Here is an 18,512-nt window from a genome sequence, read left to right on the forward strand (position 1 = left end):
AGGAAAAAACTCTCAAACATGATTATCTTTTAGTAATTAATTTGTTTATATTAATATGTGTGTAGCATTTACCAATTCTTATATGTTAGAAATTGAAGTAATATATGTGAGCATGTCATTGTGTTGGAATCAAACATTGAAAGAATAACAAAATACATTCAAATTTTTTTTAAATATTCAGTTTATTCTTACAACGTAAATATATGCTTGAAAGTAAAAAGATAAAGGGAAAGAAGAACCTTGGCTTTCGGCTGAGAGCAGCGGGAGACTGGGAGAGAGGATCAATCACTAGAGCAGGATGAGGGGAAGAGGAGGAGCTGGAACAGACTTGTGGTCGATCGAGAGCAGGGGGAGACTGGGAGAGACAATTGCTGGAGCAGGAGGGGAAGAAGAGGAGTTGGCGCGGTGGCTGGTAGCAGAGAGCAGCGGGAGATCGACTGGGAGCTGTTCGCGGGAGCAGGCGGCGGGGAAGGGGAAGAAACTAGGAGAAGGAGGAAAAATATCCCGCAGATAGCAATAATAAGGATTTTGGGCATTAGTGACGGTTTCAAAACCGTCACTACTACTCTTCGTTTATTTTTTTTTGTAAATAACAAAGAATTAGTAACAATTTAAATTCGTCACTAATATAGAAATTTGTCACTAATAAGAAACGAATAGTGACGAATTTATAAATTCGTCACTAATATTTCCGACATTAGTGACGGTTTCAAAACCGTCACGACTACTCTCCGTTTATTTTTTTTATAAATAACACAACATTACTGATGGTCTAAATTCGTCACTAATATAGAAATTCGTCACTAATAAGACACCAATGGTGATGAATTTATAAATTCGTCACTAATATTCTGAACTTAAATTTTCTCATATTTTTTTAAATGAGAAAGTTGTAGACACCCCATTTTTACCCAGACCCAATATATGTATTACTATTATTATTATTATTATTTTTATTATTATTATTATTATTATTATTGTTATTTTATTATTATTATTATTTTATTTATTCTTATTATTATTATTATTATTATTTTCTTTATTATTATTACTATTTTTCATTAGTATTATTAATATTACTTTTATTTTTATTTTTTACGTCTATTTTATTATTATTATTATTTATTATTTTCATTATTATTTTTATTATTTTTATTATCATTATTATTAGTATTTTTATTACTATTATTATTATTATTATTATTATTATTTTTCATTAGTATTATTATTATTACTTTTATTTTTATTTTTATTTATATTGTTTATTATTATTATTATTATTTATTATTTTCATTATTATTGACATTATTTTTAATTATTATTATTATTAGTATTTTTACCTTTATTATTACTATATTATTATTATTATTTATTTATTTATCTTTGTATTACTATTATTATTATTATTTTATTATTATTATTATTATTTTTTTATTGTTATCATTATTATTAGTATTTTTTATTATTATTATTGATATTATTATTTTTATTATGATCATTATCATTATTTTAGATATTATTTTATTATTATGGTATTATTTTTATTATTATTTCTTTACTATTATTTTGATTATTCTTATTTTTCTTGATTATTATTATTATTATTAGTATTTTTATCTTATTATTATTAGTATTATTATTGTTTTATTATTATTTTGCTTACTATTATTATTATCATTATTATTATTTATTTTTGTTATTATTATTTTGTTATCATTTTAGTATTTTTATTATTATTTTATTATTATTATTATTATTACTATTACTATTATTATTATGCTATTATTACTATTACTATTATTAATACTATTATCTTATATATTATTAGTGTTGATACTTTACTATTCTTATTATTATTATTTCTATTATTATCATTTATATTATTTATTTTTATTATTACTATTTTTATTACCTTATTATTATTATTATTGATAAGCTAGGGTTTTGGGAGTTTTGTTTTATAAAAAGCCAAGAGAGGCGCTGCAAACAGGGGGGGCGCACAGCAGCAGCGGCAACTCCAGCCGCTGCTCTTCATCTTCTTCCTCTACCCATCTTCATTCTTCTCTCCGTACCTCAATCTCGCCCTCTCCAGAACCGCCACCACCCAGCTAACCCGAGCCCCCCTCCAGCCACACCAGCACTGCCGTGAAGCAGAGCACGACCCCCTCCTCTCGTCTCCATCTCACCGGCGACCACCGAGCATCAGCGCTGCACTGCACACAGAGCCGGGAGGAGGGGGGCATCCACAATCCTCAGCCGTCCTCCGCGCTACGGCCAGAACAGGCCCGCGCACCAGCCCCTCAGCATAGCTTCGGCCACGTGGAGCACTTTGTCATCATCGCTCAGACGCCGTCGCATCTCGCCACTTGCCGTCGCCTCTCCGTCCATCACCAACCTCCGGCGATCTCCACCAACAGCCGGACTTCAGCAGGCCAGCGGCCAGCCACCCACACAACACCAGCAGACAGCCCCTGCAGGCTTCTCTAGCCTCCATCCGAAGCAGCACCGTGGCCAGCACTGCCGAGATCCCCCCCCTCTGTGAGTCCCCTGCCTCCCTCTGTTTTTGCTGCACACTGTCTATATACATACACACACACACAAATATATAAATATATATATGCATAGGTATACTGGTATCATGTGGATTTCAGTACATAAAGTTAGTTTTTTTTTTTTTATGTGATTATTGGGAGATATGTTAATTGTTATTACATATATATATTTAGATTTATATGATTTATCATTATTCTATTGTTCCATGGTTTTGGGTTGTTATTTTATATATATGCAGTGGCTTGATTTAATATTTTCATTATTTTATACTGATATGTAATAGCCTATGTGTTTTCTTTATTTATTAGGTATATATTTTATCATTCGATATATGTGTGTTATTGTCTTATGGTATTAATTTTTGTAGGTTTATCGTGTATTTATTGTCTATGTGCTTTTGCAGGCAGTATATTTAGGGGTTCTTACTTATGTCTAAATTTATTGTGCATATTGAATAATATTATTATCATTGGATTATTATTATTTTTTTTTAACACCCTATTACATGTCCATACTTGTTGTTGCACTTATTTATTTAACATCGATATTTAATAATTGATATTCATGTTTGTATCTTTTGTAGTATTTACAATTTTATTTGTAGAATTTTCTTGTTAAACTTTTACTGTTATAGGATTTTTAATATTTGTTAAGTTGACATCCACGTTTGTATTTTGGCTATGTGTATTATTTAATAATCATTGTTGTCATTGCAAAATCGTTATGGTTAAAATATGTCTTAATATTTAATTTTAAACTTTTGTTGTATCCATTGTAAATATTAAATAGTGTATTATCAAGGTGGGATTTTTACATGTTTAGTAGTAAGGTAATATTACATATTTAGTAAATTAGGATCTTAAGCTTGGTGTTTTATTGATATTATATGTGAATTAATAATTTCAGTTATATGTATAGCACATATTAGCACATTGGTAAATATTACATATTTAGCATTTTTGTATTTTTTTTTTATATATTTAGTGATTTAGGGTTTAATGGGTATTATATGTTTAGTAAATTAGCATTTTAATCGCATGTTTAGCATCAATTTTTTTTTTTTAGTATATTAATATAGTTAGTATTAATTATTAGTATCCTAATATTTTTAGTAACAACTATTTTTAGTATATAAATATGTTTAGTATTAATCATTATTAGAATCTGACTATATTTAGTATTAAGTATCCTTAATATATTAATATATATAGTATTTAGTTACTTATTTTGACATTCATAATATGTTAATAGGTATGTGAGGCTTATTATTCTATTACCATATATTAAAAACCTCCCATGTTAGTAGTTTCCTATAAAAATTATATATATAATTTCAAAATTTTGGGAGTGTATTTTCTTAATTATGATCCCTATGATTTTATTGCGGGGGTATGAGCCTTCGGGCATCACGTACCCTAAGCTCTGAGGGAATATATATATATATATATATATATATTTATTTTACATGTATTTATAAATTCATAAAAGGGAGTAATTTAAAGAATTATTAGATTAACTTAGGGATAATTTCAAATTAATTAGGTACCGTTCGTAAGAACGGGCGCGTAGGGGGTGCTCGTACCTTCCCCTCGCGTAACCGAACTCCTGGCCCCAACTCTGGTAATGTAGACCGATTCTACCCCTAACGGGGTAGTAATCATGTGTTCTAATCGCACTAAAGGTTAGTGGCGACTTCGATATCCATGTTTTTCCATGAAAATATTAAAATGATTTTTAATTTCGCCGCCCGGGGCACACGCGCTCCTGGGACGTCGCGACAGCTTGGCGACTCCGCTGGGGACATCAGAGAGTCGAGCCATTAATTAATTAGAAATTATCCCAAGTTCTAATTTGATAAATCTTTTAATTACTCCGTATTTTGTAAATATTGTAATTTGTAAATAACTTTACTTAATTGTAAATATTTTACTTCCATAATTTGTAAAAAACCTCAATTAATTAAAAATATTTTGTTTCCTAATTTGTTGAGCATTAATTGTAGATATTTTGTTTCTAAATATTCTGAATAAGCATATTAATTGTAGATATTGTGAATAAGCATATTAATTATAGATATTTTGTATACTAATCATAAATATTTTGTTTCCTTATTTTTTGTTTCCAAATTTTTTAGAATCAACATGTTAATGGCAGATAATATGTTTCCATATCTTGTGAATAAATACATTAATGGTAGATATCTTGCTTCCATATTCTTTATAGCATGTGAATAAATGTGGGGATAGCGGGATTAGGTTAAAGTTTGAATTCACACACTCTCACGCTCTATAGCCGAGCTTTCCTTACTAGGACTAGATAGGAGTGTAATAGCGTCAGTCCCTTCGTGGCAGAGCTTGATGGGACCCGCGAACCACTCCACTCAGTGCGGGTTTTATCCGGACCCCTATGGGGGAGGATGAAATTCCAAACTGGGAACCTTTTGTCAATAGGGTTAGAGCCTACCCACACATACTTGTCTATAGTCTTCCCTAACTAGGATAGAGCCATGAAGAACCCTATACATACGTACCTACCCTAGGTTGGGATAGGAGCCACATCCTTCTCCATGAATAGTGTGTTGTATATATATTGTGAAATACTTTGTATTATATCATGCATTTGACATACATTTAGACATACATAACTACTTAGCTAGTATTCAGAAAAAGCCCAGTAATGAGACAAAGGCCCATCCTTTCAAAATGAAGCACTTGGCCCAACTATTTTAAAATATGGGTCGGCCCAACCCTTTTCAAATAACTCGGGCCCAATTTTTTGAGAAATAACAAGTATAGGCCCAACCCTTTCCTAAGTAAAATTTGGCCCAGACCTAATTTTCCAAAAGGGGTCAAACCCAGTTTTCAAAAATGGTCTTTGGCCCTATTACCCTAAAAATATAGGCCAACATTTTTCTAAGCAAATCTAAGCCCAAGTCCTTTTAAAATTAGGGCTTGATCCCATCATGAAATATATTGAAGCCCATATTTTAATATACTTGAGGCCCAAGTGCACGCTAAAGTCCACAAGCCCGTATTGAACAAATCCAGTGGGTTGGCTAACTTGGGTCAACCCCAACCTCAGATCATAATTTGACCCTTTATAGAATCTGAGGTACATGGACCGTCATCAAGGAAAAGAATGATTGAGGGAAGAATTGAATTGAAATTGTGGCCCATCAATGATTGTTTTAAAATCTCTCATTAGTGGGGCTTTTCCTAGAATGCTGACAAAGTAGTTAGTTAGGTTACATTGCATCCATGCATTCACGCATAATTTCACACATAATCATGCATGATAGGTCACATGCATGGTCATATCTCTATTGGTATGTGTAATTGCACTAGTTACATCCATGCACAAAAATTCATTGCATCCATGCATTCATGCATAATTTCACACATAATCATGCACGATAAGTCATTTGCATGGTCATATCCCTATTTGTATGTGTAATTGCACTAGGTACATCCATGCACAAACATTCATTGCATCCATTGCATTCATGCATAATTTCACACATAATCATGCACGATAGGTCACATGCATGGTCATATCTCTATTTGTATGTGTAATTGCACTAGGTACATTCATGCACAAACAATCATTGCCTCCATGCATGATGGCCGTAATTTTCACACATAATCATGCGACGATAGGTCACAAGCATGTTCAATATCTATTGTATGGTAGTACGAGCACTACATCCATGTCACCCAACCATTAACTATCAATCATGGTAATGCATCAGATACTCCAATTATGCCATTTACATATCATGCATCAGTTCTAAAAGGGAAAGTTTGGTTTGCAGTGCCTAGCCACAAGATATTCGTTTTGTAGCAAAGCTAACATTGTACGACGTCACGAACCTCAATTACAGTACCAGGCTGAGGGCAACACAAGCAAAGAAGCGAGACAATTGGTAAGGTAGATGTCCTGGGCATATAGAACAAGGCCAGGAAGAATTGCTTTGAAAAACGTGAGCAACATTATGGGAAATGTTGACTAGAAAGCGACAAAAGTAGTTAGTTAGGTTACATTGCATCCAGGCATCATGCATAATTTCGCACCGTAATCATGCCCGATAGGTTACATTACATGTTAATATCCTATTGTCATTGTATTGTGCACTAAGTACACCCATGCATAAAACACCCATGCATAAGTAGAGTCTTGGAGAATCTTTTATATACAGTCTACCTGGTCGGTGGATGGATAACGTTTCATATTTTCAGTTATGGTATCCTGACTGGCATTGTTTGAGTTGTCTGATACCTTTACTAAATGTGTTGCATTCACATAGGAATCCGTCTACTTATAAGGTTCTTGAAGAGATCTGAATCATCTGGAGAACACAATGGCTTACCTTGAGATTGCGTCCACCGTACAACACTTCAGAAAAGTCAACAGAACAAGTGAGGGGTGACGTTACTCAGAATCTATCATCAAAACTACCAGCCCGGACGTTCATCAACATTAGATCCAATCGTTAGTGAGCTAAAAGTCATTTGGAAGGAAACTGGACCCCGGCACGCCGTTTAAAATTCTCTCAAATATATGGGCACATGGGTTTCTTGGTGCATGTATCGGTAAAATATCCATGCCATAAACAGCACTGGTCGAGTTTGGACTCCATACCATATCGTTGCTTTTAACAATGAACGGTATCGACTGACACCAAACCTCGAGGAGATACTTCGTTTTGTATTAGTCAAGTTACAGACACCTACAACTTAGTGGCATGATGCTAGTGTTTCGTTCATGAAGGGAGATGTACGATGTTGTCGGGGTCAAATCCAGAAAACATTCTCAGAGGGAGTGCAGAAGTAAGGAAAATTCTTTGGGAAGCAGTTGAAAGAAATAATCGAAAAGAAGAAAAAGAAGAGGTTTCAAATACATATGATGGCAGTAGCTATTTACGGTTTGATCATTTTCCAAAAGAACTTAAACATGATCGATCAAGCTAGGTTTCGTTTTTGTAGCACAGTACGTAAAACAAAAAAAAAAAAATGGGATAATCCCGTTCAGGATCCTGGCCAGAAGAAACCTTCAGATCACTCAAAATTGAGGATCAGGTGGAGAGCAGTTTAAAATGGTTGTGTGTAGTGTTAATGTCTGGATGGGAGGTCACTTATCGTCTAACAAAGGGGGCTTCCGTAGTATTTTCTCAATGATTCGAATCCCTTTGGCTGAATTTGAGGATACCCAATTGAAGGAGCAGTTAGATAAATCTAAATGGAACACAAAAATGTGTGGCTTGATCGACTCAGGGGTAACTTGGCTGGCGCCATGGATGGTCCGCTCTAACATGATATATCGGTGTGGAAATCTTCCATGGGTTCCATTACTAGGCCCATGGGGAGGGATAGCATATGCCCCTTTGATGGTCAGAAGGCAGTTGGGGGCATCTCAGTTTGTGCCTATGACTCACGGATTGGCTAACTCAGACTTTGCATATGAAACAGGAGACACTCGAAACCAGATTAGAAAATTTATGGTGGCATGGAAGCATGTGAACCTAATAGACCCGAGTAATGGAATTGCCACAGTCCAAGGAAATTATGAAGCATGGCGAGAAAACCGGGTAAACCCCCAACTCAAAAGAATCCCAGAAATCGTTATTGAACATATTAAATCACCAAGCGCATGCATGCAATTGAAGCCACAAGGGGATCCATGCCCAGTAGAAAAGGAGATGCAAGAGCAGAAGTGGGGAATCAGCAAAAGGAGGCTCTAGTCTCTGTCTATCGCAAAGAAATCAAGCGACAAAGGATTCGGTACATACAATCAGAAGAAGAGGTCGTGGCTCTAAGGAAGGAAAGACGAAGACTTCGAGCAGCACTTGGACAGAAATCTCAAATGTTAGAAGATGCCCATACCGAAGTTAAAAAGAAATCGCTCTACATACAAGAGTTGGAGAAGCAGGGGGATGAGCAGAGAAGCAAGTATAATCAAGTACTGGAAAAGATTGAGCCGTGCATAATGAAAGCGGACTACTGGGAGGCCAAGTTTCGGGCTTTGCATAAAAAGTCGACACAGCAAAATGCAGAGATTGTGCAATCATGAGCAGATTTTGATTTAATATTCGGTTGGATTTGTTTATTGTATGAAAGGATTCTATTAATGAAAAGCAGATTTTATTTTCTAAAAATGATGATGATCTCTTCCATGAACCTTGATTGGAGTGCATTAGGTTGCATACATATGTTTCATATTTGTGAAATTTACACGTCTTGAAAAGACCATTGCATTTCATGCATTCATATCTATGCATTCACGATTCTAAAAAGGGAAAGTTTTGGTTTGCAGTGCCTAGCGACAGAATTTGTCTAAGCAAGCAACATTGAGACTGTCACGCATCAATACAATACCAGGGGAAGGGCAAAAGAAATGAGTGAACAATTGGAAGGTAGAGTCCTGGGTATAGAGCAAGGACAAGAAGAATTGAATGAAAAAATGAGCAAGATCCTGGAATTGTTGACGAACAAAGGAAAAGCGGTGCAGAATGATCCGGAGACAGATATGGATCCTACTCATCCTCCAGGGTTTACCCCAGTACATGGGCAAACGTCAGTTCCACTACCTGGCGTCATGGAGGGTTCAATGCCAAGTATACCCCCGTTCATCCCTAATATACCAGCACAGGGGTTTCCAGTAGTGGGGACTCCCCCATTAGTAGCTTTTGATTTGGGGGTGAACAGATCTGAAACTGAACGTCAATACGATGTACTAGAGGAACGTCTGAAAGCTATTGAAGGATCCAATACATTCGATTCTGTAGATCCCAATGATTTGTGCCTCGTGCCAAAGGTCACCCTGCCACCAAAATTCAAAGTACCAGATTTTGAAAAATTTAATGGAACTAATTGTCCTCGAACTCACCTGCGCCTGTATTGCCAAAAAATGGCTGCCCATTCCGATAATGAGAGACTAATGATGCATTGCTTTCAAGACAGCTTGACAGGGGCAGCTATCAGGTGGTATATTCAACAAGATCGGACTCGGATCCGCACATGGAAAGATCTGGCTAATTCTTTTATAGCTCAATACCGCCATGTTATAGAAATGGCACCCGATCGTATGACCTTGCAGAGTATGCAAATGAAGCCCACCGAAACATTTAGAGAATATGCATATAGGTGGAGGGACATGTCTGTCCAGGTCAATCCTCCAGTGGAAGATAGGGAGGCTATTTCCCTATTTGTGAATACCTTGAAAGATCCTTACTTCGGGCATCTCCTAGGGGCAACCCCCCATGACTTCATGGACATTGTTTCTACCGGAGAGAGGATTGAGACGGCCATCAAAGTCGAGAGAACTAAAAGTATTAGTACAGAGACTGGTCTAGGCAAGAAGTGGACAAGCAAGAAAAAGGAAGAAGAGGTCCAGATGGTTCAAAGACAACAATATCAAAGAGAGCATGGCCAAGGGGCTAGGAGGAATTTTGTTTTCGAGCCCTCTATCAATTAGACAGTTCATATGGGAGGTAGACCCCAAGTTGTTCCTTCCGGGGCCATGTCCGCCCAACCGAATATGCGAACTCATGATAGAGGCATCTAGAGAAATATGAGAAGGATAGATCCTATTCCAATGACATACTCAGAATTATTCCCACAATTGATGGAGAGGAACTTAGTTTCAGTCATTCCTGGAACGGTCGTTACGGCACCTTTTCCACAATGGTATGACCCCGAAGCCAAGTGTGCATATCATGCTAACACTCCCGGGCACACTATTGAACGTTGTTGGGCATTCAAAAATAAGGTTCAAACACTAAGAGAAGCCGGATGGCTAGCATTTGATGATAAACAACCAGGAATTCAAGGGAACCCTTTGCCCAATCATGGGGGTAACAATGTTGGAATGATAGAAGAAGGGAGGAATGAGGTGGATTTTGAACCAATGTCTTTAGATTGGGTGTTCAATGAACTTATTGCGGCAGGTCGGATAGGGCAAGAGGCTGTTTGCCTCATTAATGCACTTTGTTTATGTCAGAGTAAAGAAGGAAGATCTGTGAAAAAGTGTGTAACTTTTAGAATGTTTTTGCAAAAGATGGTGGATAACAAGTTTATAGAGATTGGTTGTACCCGCAAAAGTGGAGAGATTGCAGTCATTGGGGAAAACAGGCCGGTATATCATCAGTGCACCAATCAACCATTTATACCTACCATGAACAAGGCTCTTCCCACACAGGAAGCGCCAGCTCGCTTGGTGATCTCTACTCCCAGGCCATTCCCATACAAGAGTAACCAAGCAGTACCCTAGAAATATGAATGTGAAGCGTATGTCGAAGGAAGCACCAGCAATATAGCAGGGGTGAAAGGGATAACTCGAAGTGGTAGGGTGTATATGCTAGATTCTTCTAAAACAAATCGACAGAATGCAGGGGAACCAGACAGGGCAGTGAAAAGTCCAATATCTAATGGAGAGGCCGAAGAATTCCTGAAGATAATAAAGCATAGCGAGTACAACATCGTGGACCAACTAAAGAAAATGCCGGCTCACATATCTGTTTTGTCACTTCTACTAAATTCAGAAACCCATCGGGAGGCGTTACTTAAAGTCCTAAATCAAGCCTACATTCCCCAAGATATCAGCGTTGATAAATTCAATCATGTGATCGGAAGTCTAGCAGCCTCCAATTACATCACTTTTACTGATGAAGAAATTCCGCCAGAAGGCCAGGGGCACAACAAGGCGCTGCATATATCCACCAAATGTAAGGATCATATGATGTCTCGAGTCTTGATAGATAATGGATCATCCTTCAATGTTATGCCAATGACTACACTGCAAAGGTTACCCATTGACCCTTCTTATGTGACACCAAACAATTTGGTGGTGCGTGCCTTCGATGGGACACGAAGAGAGTCAGTAGGGTCGCTTGACATCCCTATTCAGATTGGACCCGTAACCTTCAATATCACTTTTCAAGTCATGGATATTACGCCTTCATACAGTTGTCTCTTGGGAAGGCCTTGGATACATAATACTGGGGCAGTTCCCTCCTCTTTGCATCAGCGAGTGAAATTTATAGTAGGGGATAAACTGGTATGTGTTTATGGAGAAACCGATATAATGGTTACTAAACCTTCTTCCACTCCCTATGTGGAAGCAGCTGAAGAAGCCCATGAAGATTCATTCCGAGCATTTGAGATCATCAACGTCATTACTATAATGGAGGGATCTTTTATCCCTCAACCTCGGATCTCTTCTTCCACACACATGGTGGCCGCTGAAATGATTAAATCAAGGTTTTGCCCGGGAAAAGGGTTGGGGAAGTATCTTCAGGGCATCGCAATGCCATTGTTACCAGAAGGCATGAATGAGAGATACGGCATCGGATATACTCCTACTTTAGCTGACCATAAGAAGAAGGCAGAAGAGAAAAGAATAATCCGAATCGAGAGGCGCACAGGAAGAGTAAGTACCAAGTGGGGGGTAGAAGTCCCGCCAATGAATCAGACCTTTCGAAAGGGCAATCAAGTCACTCTTGAGGAAGAAATGAAACAGATGAGCATATTGGCCTTAGAATCAGGGGACCACATGAATGACTCGAGTAGATGGATCTACCCATTGACAGGAGCAGAAATTCAGAACTGGACATCTTTTGATTACCCAATTCACTTCATGTAATGGCTTTTGCTCATTTTGCTTTCTTTTTGTAATCCGTGGACATTATTGCCTCGGACCGTTTGTCTTTTTCATCAATAAAACCAGTATGCATTTCTTTCGCATTTATTGCATCATTGGGTCATTTGTCAAAGAATTGTTTACCTTTGTTTTATGTAGGGATAGGGAAAATAATCATACCAGTATTCAGGAGCCAGAAATTGATGTTAACTTTGAAAACTTAATCCTAGAAGCTGAAATAGAAGAGGAGACTGACTTATCACCTGAAATGCAAAGAATGTTGAAATCAGATGAAAAACCAACTTTAACTAGTAGTGACCCCACAGTCACAATAAATTTGGGGACTAATGAGGAACCAAAAGAAGTAAAAATCGGGGCACTGTTGGGAGGAAAAGAAAGATGCGAAATGATAAACCTTTTGAAGGAATACCAAGATGTTTTCGCATGGTCCTATCAGGACATGCCGGGTTTGGATACGGACTTAGTAACACATAAAATACCCATTTACCCAGATAGCAAACCGGTAAAACAGAAACTGAGGAGAATGCGCCCAGATATGTTGATCAAAATAAAAGAAGAGGTACAGAAGCAGTTTGAGGCTGGTTTTTTAGAAGTAGCCAAATATCCAGAGTGGATGGCCAATGTAGTTCCAATAATGAAGAAAAATGGAAAAGTGAGAGTCTGTGTTGACTATCGAGACTTGAATAAAGCTAGCCCTAAAGATAATTTCCCACTTCCACACATAGATGTGCTGGTAGACAATACCGCGGGACATGCCCTGTTTTCATTCATGGATGGGTTTTCTGGATATAATCAAATTAAGATGGCCCCAGAAGATAAAGATAAGACCACGTTCATCACCTTATGGGGGACCTTTTGCTACAAGGTTATGCCCTTTGGTTTAAAGAATGCAGGGGCAACCTATCAGAGAGCCATGGTAACGCTATTCCATGACTTGATGCATAAGGAGATAGAAGTATATGTGGACGACATGATTGTTAAGTCTCGAGATGAGTATAGCTATGTGATGAACTTAAGGAAGCTATTTAAAAGGCTACGAAAATGTCAACTGAAATTAAATCCAGAAAAATGTACATTCGGAGCTTCTTCAGGAAAATTGTTGGGATTTATCATAAGTGAGAAAGGGATTGAAGTAGACCCAGATAAAATAAAAGCTATTCGAGAAATGCCTAGTCCCAAAACTGAAAAAGAAGTCAGGAGTTTCCTAGGCCAATTGAACTACATAGCTCGATTTATATCTCAGTTGACTGCTACTTGTGAGCCCATATTTAAGCTGCTGAAGAAGGATAACCCCGAAAAATGGAGTGAAGAATGTCAGAAAGCTTTTGAGAAAATAAAAGAATATCTATTGAACCCTCCAGTTTTGGTTCCCCCTGTACCTGGAAGGCCTCTTATATTGTACTTAGTAGTATCAGAGAATTCTATGGGGTGTGTGTTAGGACAACACGATGAGTCTGGAAGAAAGGAGCGCGCCATCTATTATTTAAGCAAAAAGTTCACGGAATACGAATCTAGGTACTCTAACCTGGAGAAGACGTGTTGCGCTTTGGTGTGGGTGGTTAGTAGATTAAGGCAATACACGCTGTATTACACAACATGGCTGATTTCTAAAATGGATCCGATTAAGTATGTTTTCGAGAAACCTGCAGTAACAGGACGGATGGCTCGTTGGCAAATGCTGTTGACTGAATATGATATTACATATGTGACGAGAAAAGCCGTCAAAAGGAGCATTATAGCAGAATATTTGGCTGATAGGGCCGTTAATGATTACCAATCCATGGAGTTTGACTTCCCGGATCAAGATATTGATTCAATTGATCAAGAAAAGGAAGGTAATGTTGGGTGGATGATGCTATTTGATGGGGCGACCAACGTATGGGGGCATGGAATAGGGGCTGTACTCATATCACCAGAGGGTAAATATTACCCAGTCACAGCCAAACTCACCTTTCCGTGTACCAATAATATAGCTGAGTATGAAGCGTGCGTATTGGGCTTACAGGCGGCTATTGACCGAGGCATTAAAAAATTGATTGTAAAAGGAGATTCTGCTTTGGTAATTTATCAGTTGACTGGAAAGTGGGAAACCCGGGATTCCAAATTAATACCATATCAGGAGTTCATTCAGGAAATGATGCAGGAATTCGATACTATCAGTTTTTCGCATTTACCGAGAGAGAGTAACTTAATCCCTGATGCGCTAGCAACATTGGCGGCTTTATTTAAGGTTGAGTCCGGAATAGAGATTGAACCCATTCGAATAAGAATGCATAGGGAACCTGCATATTGTATAATGACGGAAGAAGCCGATGGGAAGCCATGGTTTCATGATATCAAAACATACATTCAATGGAAGGAGTATCCCATAGGAGCCTCTAATAATGACCGAAAGACAATTCGGAGGCTAGCTATGGGATTCTTCTTAGATGTGGAGATATTGTATAAAAGGAACCATGATTTGACCCTCCTACGGTGCGTGGAGTTGCAAGAGGCAAGACAAATCATTCAGGAAGTACACGACGGAGTTTGTGGGACCCATGTGGGAGGACACTCGTTGGCCCGAAAAATCCTAAGGAGTGGATACTATTGGATAACCATGGAACGGGATTGCATAGAGTATGTTCGAAAGTGCCATAAGTGTCAAATCTATGGAGATCGCATACAAGTCCCACCCACTCAACTCCAGGTTTTATCTGCACCTTGGCCTTTCTCAGCATGGGGGATGGATGTGATCGGACCGATAACCCCGAAGGCTAGTAATGGGCATCGATTCATTTTCTTGGCCATTGACTACTTCACAAAATGGGTAGAAGCAGCATCATACTCTAATGTCACTCAAAATGTAATCAATCGTTTTATCAGGAGAGAATTAATTTGCAGGTATGGGATCCCGGAAAGGATAATATCAGACAATGCTAAAAACTTGAACAACGAGGTCATGACAAAATTATGTAGTCAGTTCAAGGTCAAGCATCATAATTCAGCCCCCTATCGACCTCAAATGAATGGAGCAGTGGAAGCAGCCAATAAGAACATCAAGAGCATCTTGGAAAAAATGACAAAGACCTATAGAGATTGGCATGAGAAGTTACCTTTCGCTTTATTGGCCTATCGGACCACTGTTCGAACATCTACAGGGGCTACCCCTTTCTCTTTGGTATATGGAATGGAGGCCGTAATTCCGATAGAAGTTGAGATTCCATCGTTACGAGTCTTAAAAGAAGCAGAGTTAACCGAAGCAGAATGGGTGCAATCTAGATATGACCAGTTGAATCTAATTGAAGAAAAAAGATTGACAGCTATAGTTCATGGGCAGTTATACCAAAGGAGAATGATGAGAGCTTTTAACAAGAAAGTGCGTATTCGACGGTTTCAAGAAGGAGATCTAGTTTTGAAAAAGATTTTACCAATTCATAATGACCCCCGAGGTAAGTGGACCCCAAATTATGAAGGGCCGTATGTGGTAAAGAAAGCATTTTCAGGAGGTGCCTTATTATTATCAGACATGGATGGAGCCGATCTGGTGCACCCCACAAACTCAGATGCGGTAAAGAAATATTTTTCTTAGAAACCCTGTAAACTCTCAAGGAAATTCAATAAGATGACGATTTGCTTCATAAATCTAATGACTGTGCATTATTCATGTTTTGATCAAATGATAGATGGCCATCGTTGGCCGATCTGCTTTCCTATAAAGAACCAAATAACAATTTACCATTTGATAACCAAATTGAGCCTAAATGATAAACTAGTATTTTTTTTCAAAAGTCAGTTTACAAAATTTAACCTGGGTATGGGTCCTTTAGGGTCTGGCAAGTCATATGAGACAAACAATTGGCTACTCGAAATGATGGCAGGCCATCTTTCTGCTACCCAAAAGAAACAAAAAGAGATCCCTTGCAAGCCCTTCTTGAGCCTGGAAAATTCAATTTTTGATTAACCCGTTAAAGGATCACACCCCACACTGGGGCAATTTCAAAGGATTAGTCCCAAATGAAGTCCAAACAAAAATGACCGAATCCCTTCATGAAAGAGAAAAACAAAAGGGAGCAGCAAAAGCAAATGGAAAAAGAAGAAAAGAGAAAGAAAATAAGGGACATACTACGCATGTGATCTTTGACCAAGTTGCCCTTAATGAAAGTGCTGATTTTGAGCCTTATTTAACTCTTTCTTTCTTTAACCCGTACCCCTAGCCTATATTACAGTCCAAATAAAAGACCTGACCAGATTGATATACATTGTTGTCTCTAATGATTTGTCAGACTCAATGATTGAGTCTGAACTACGTAATGACCTGATCCTGAGAAGGTACGTAGGCAGCTTGTTCAAAAGACAAGTTCGGTCAAAGCCAAAACAAAGTGCCTCAACTTAAACTGGGGCAGAGAATGTCATTATGGGTTGGGATTTTTGAGCCATAGTTTCCCTCTTCTTCAGAAAACGTATATCCCCAAGCCTACATTTCGTCCCGAGTCTTAAAGACCATCTTGAGATCAAAACATGAACTGAACCTGAGGCAATAGTTTAACTTGAGAATTATAGGGGTCCGCAACAGAATAAGGCGAAAGGAGGGAGAAATGTTTGGGGTCATCAACGAAAAAGAAAAAAAAAAAAAAAAAATTTAGTCAAAGGGGAATTAAGCTTGACAACTTAACATTCATATGCTTCGACTTTTTGAATACTGGTATAAAGTTTTTTCCTTTGAACTGACATTTAAGTCTGGTAAACTAGTCATCTTGCATATATGATCTTTTGATGTAGCAAAGGGATGTTACAATTACATGGTTGGATATTTCTCAAAAAAAAAAAAAAAAGAAGAAGAAAAATGAAAAAGAGAAACCCTTTTCATAGTCTCAAGAATAGGGTAATCAAAAGAGTTCGCTAGTATGCTTCCTGTTTCAGGCATGATCAGCAAAAATGACTTAGAGCTTTGGAAATGTGGTGTACAACCGATGAATAAGGTAGGGTCTGGACAGGTTGTGGCCTTCATATGAAACTGAGAGCTTTTACTGATGCATTTGCAATGAGGCAATTATAGTGCCAAAGCTTGTCAAATGTCTCCCTATTCAATTGCATTAAGCAAACAGGGTTAATATTGGTTGTAGATCCATTCAACTGAGGCAGATTTTTTTAGTGAGTTTCCTTTTAGCCAAGTCAATCGTCTCCATGATTGGGTGAATTAAGAAAATTGAGCTAAGATCAGCTACAGATGTGGCAAGTATCAAAAGCATGGCCAAGATGAAAAGATGAGGTTATTGATCACAGACGCACCAGGGGAAAAGATTCAGGCATTTCCTTCATTCATTACCATACATTTCAGGCATTGCATAAAAACATGTAGCAACATATCCCCATGTTCTGGCACCACAGTAGACAGCATACATGCAATACTGCATTCTAGTCATGCCCCTCTTGTCATGCATCTCTTTTGATCATTATCCAAACGACCTTTGTCTCACTAATGTTTGAGTTATTACTCCATGAACTATAGCTCGGGTTCCTACACCCGATGCAAGTCACCCATCATGAACTATAGCTCGGGTTCCTACACCCGGTGCAAGTCATCCTCCATGAACTATAGCTCGGGTTCCTACACCCGGTGCAAGTCACCCATTGTGAACTATAGCTCGGGTTCCTACACCCGGTGCAAGTCACCCTTCCGTGAACTATAGCTCGGGTTCCTACACCCGGTGCAAGTCGCCTTTCCGTGAACTATAGCTCGGGTTCCTACATCCGGTGCAAGTCACCCTTCCTTGAACTATAGCTCGGGTTCCTACACCCAGTGCAAGTCACCCTTCCGTGAACTATAGCTCGGGTTCCTACACCCGGTGCAAGTCACCTTCCGTGCACTATAGCTCGGGTTCCTACACCCGATGCAAGTCACCCTTTCGTGAACTATAGCTCGGGTTCCTACACCCGGTCAAATCACCCATCGTGAACTATAGCTCGGGTTCCTACACTCGGTGCAAGTCACCCTTCCGTGAACTATAGCTCTGGTTCCTACATCTGGTGCAAGTCACCCTTCCATGAACTATAGCTCGGGTTCCTACACCCGGTGCAAGTCACCCTTCCGTGAACTATAGCTCGGGTTCCTACACCCGGTGCAAGTCACCTTCCGTGCACTATAGCTCGGGTTTCCTACACTCGGTGCAAGTCACCTCTCATGAACTATAGCTCGGGTTCCTACACTCGACGCAAGTCATTCTCATGTGCTCTCAAGCATACATGCAAATCGGTTTTCACAAATCATTTTGGTCTCTTCCGTTACAATGGGCCTGGTCCAAAATCAGCGTCTTTTATCTTTG

General features: G+C 38.4%; 1 protein-coding gene across 1 annotated transcript; it reads left to right on the top strand.

Annotated features, from left to right (window-relative positions):
* The first annotated feature begins 9,075 nt into the window (after positions 1-9,075).
* On the top strand, positions 9,076-15,778 carry LOC131163438 (uncharacterized). Its single transcript, XM_058120025.1, has 4 exons — positions 9,076-9,765; positions 10,549-10,798; positions 10,910-12,185; positions 12,346-15,778. Exons 1-4 carry the CDS (start codon positions 9,076-9,078, stop codon positions 15,776-15,778), a joined length of 5,649 nt encoding a protein of 1,882 aa, XP_057976008.1.
* The last annotated feature ends 2,734 nt before the right edge of the window (positions 15,779-18,512 follow it).

The sequence above is a fragment of the Malania oleifera genome, chromosome 9 (genome assembly GCF_029873635.1).
Source record: "Malania oleifera isolate guangnan ecotype guangnan chromosome 9, ASM2987363v1, whole genome shotgun sequence".
NCBI classification, from domain to species: domain Eukaryota; kingdom Viridiplantae; phylum Streptophyta; class Magnoliopsida; order Santalales; family Ximeniaceae; genus Malania; species Malania oleifera.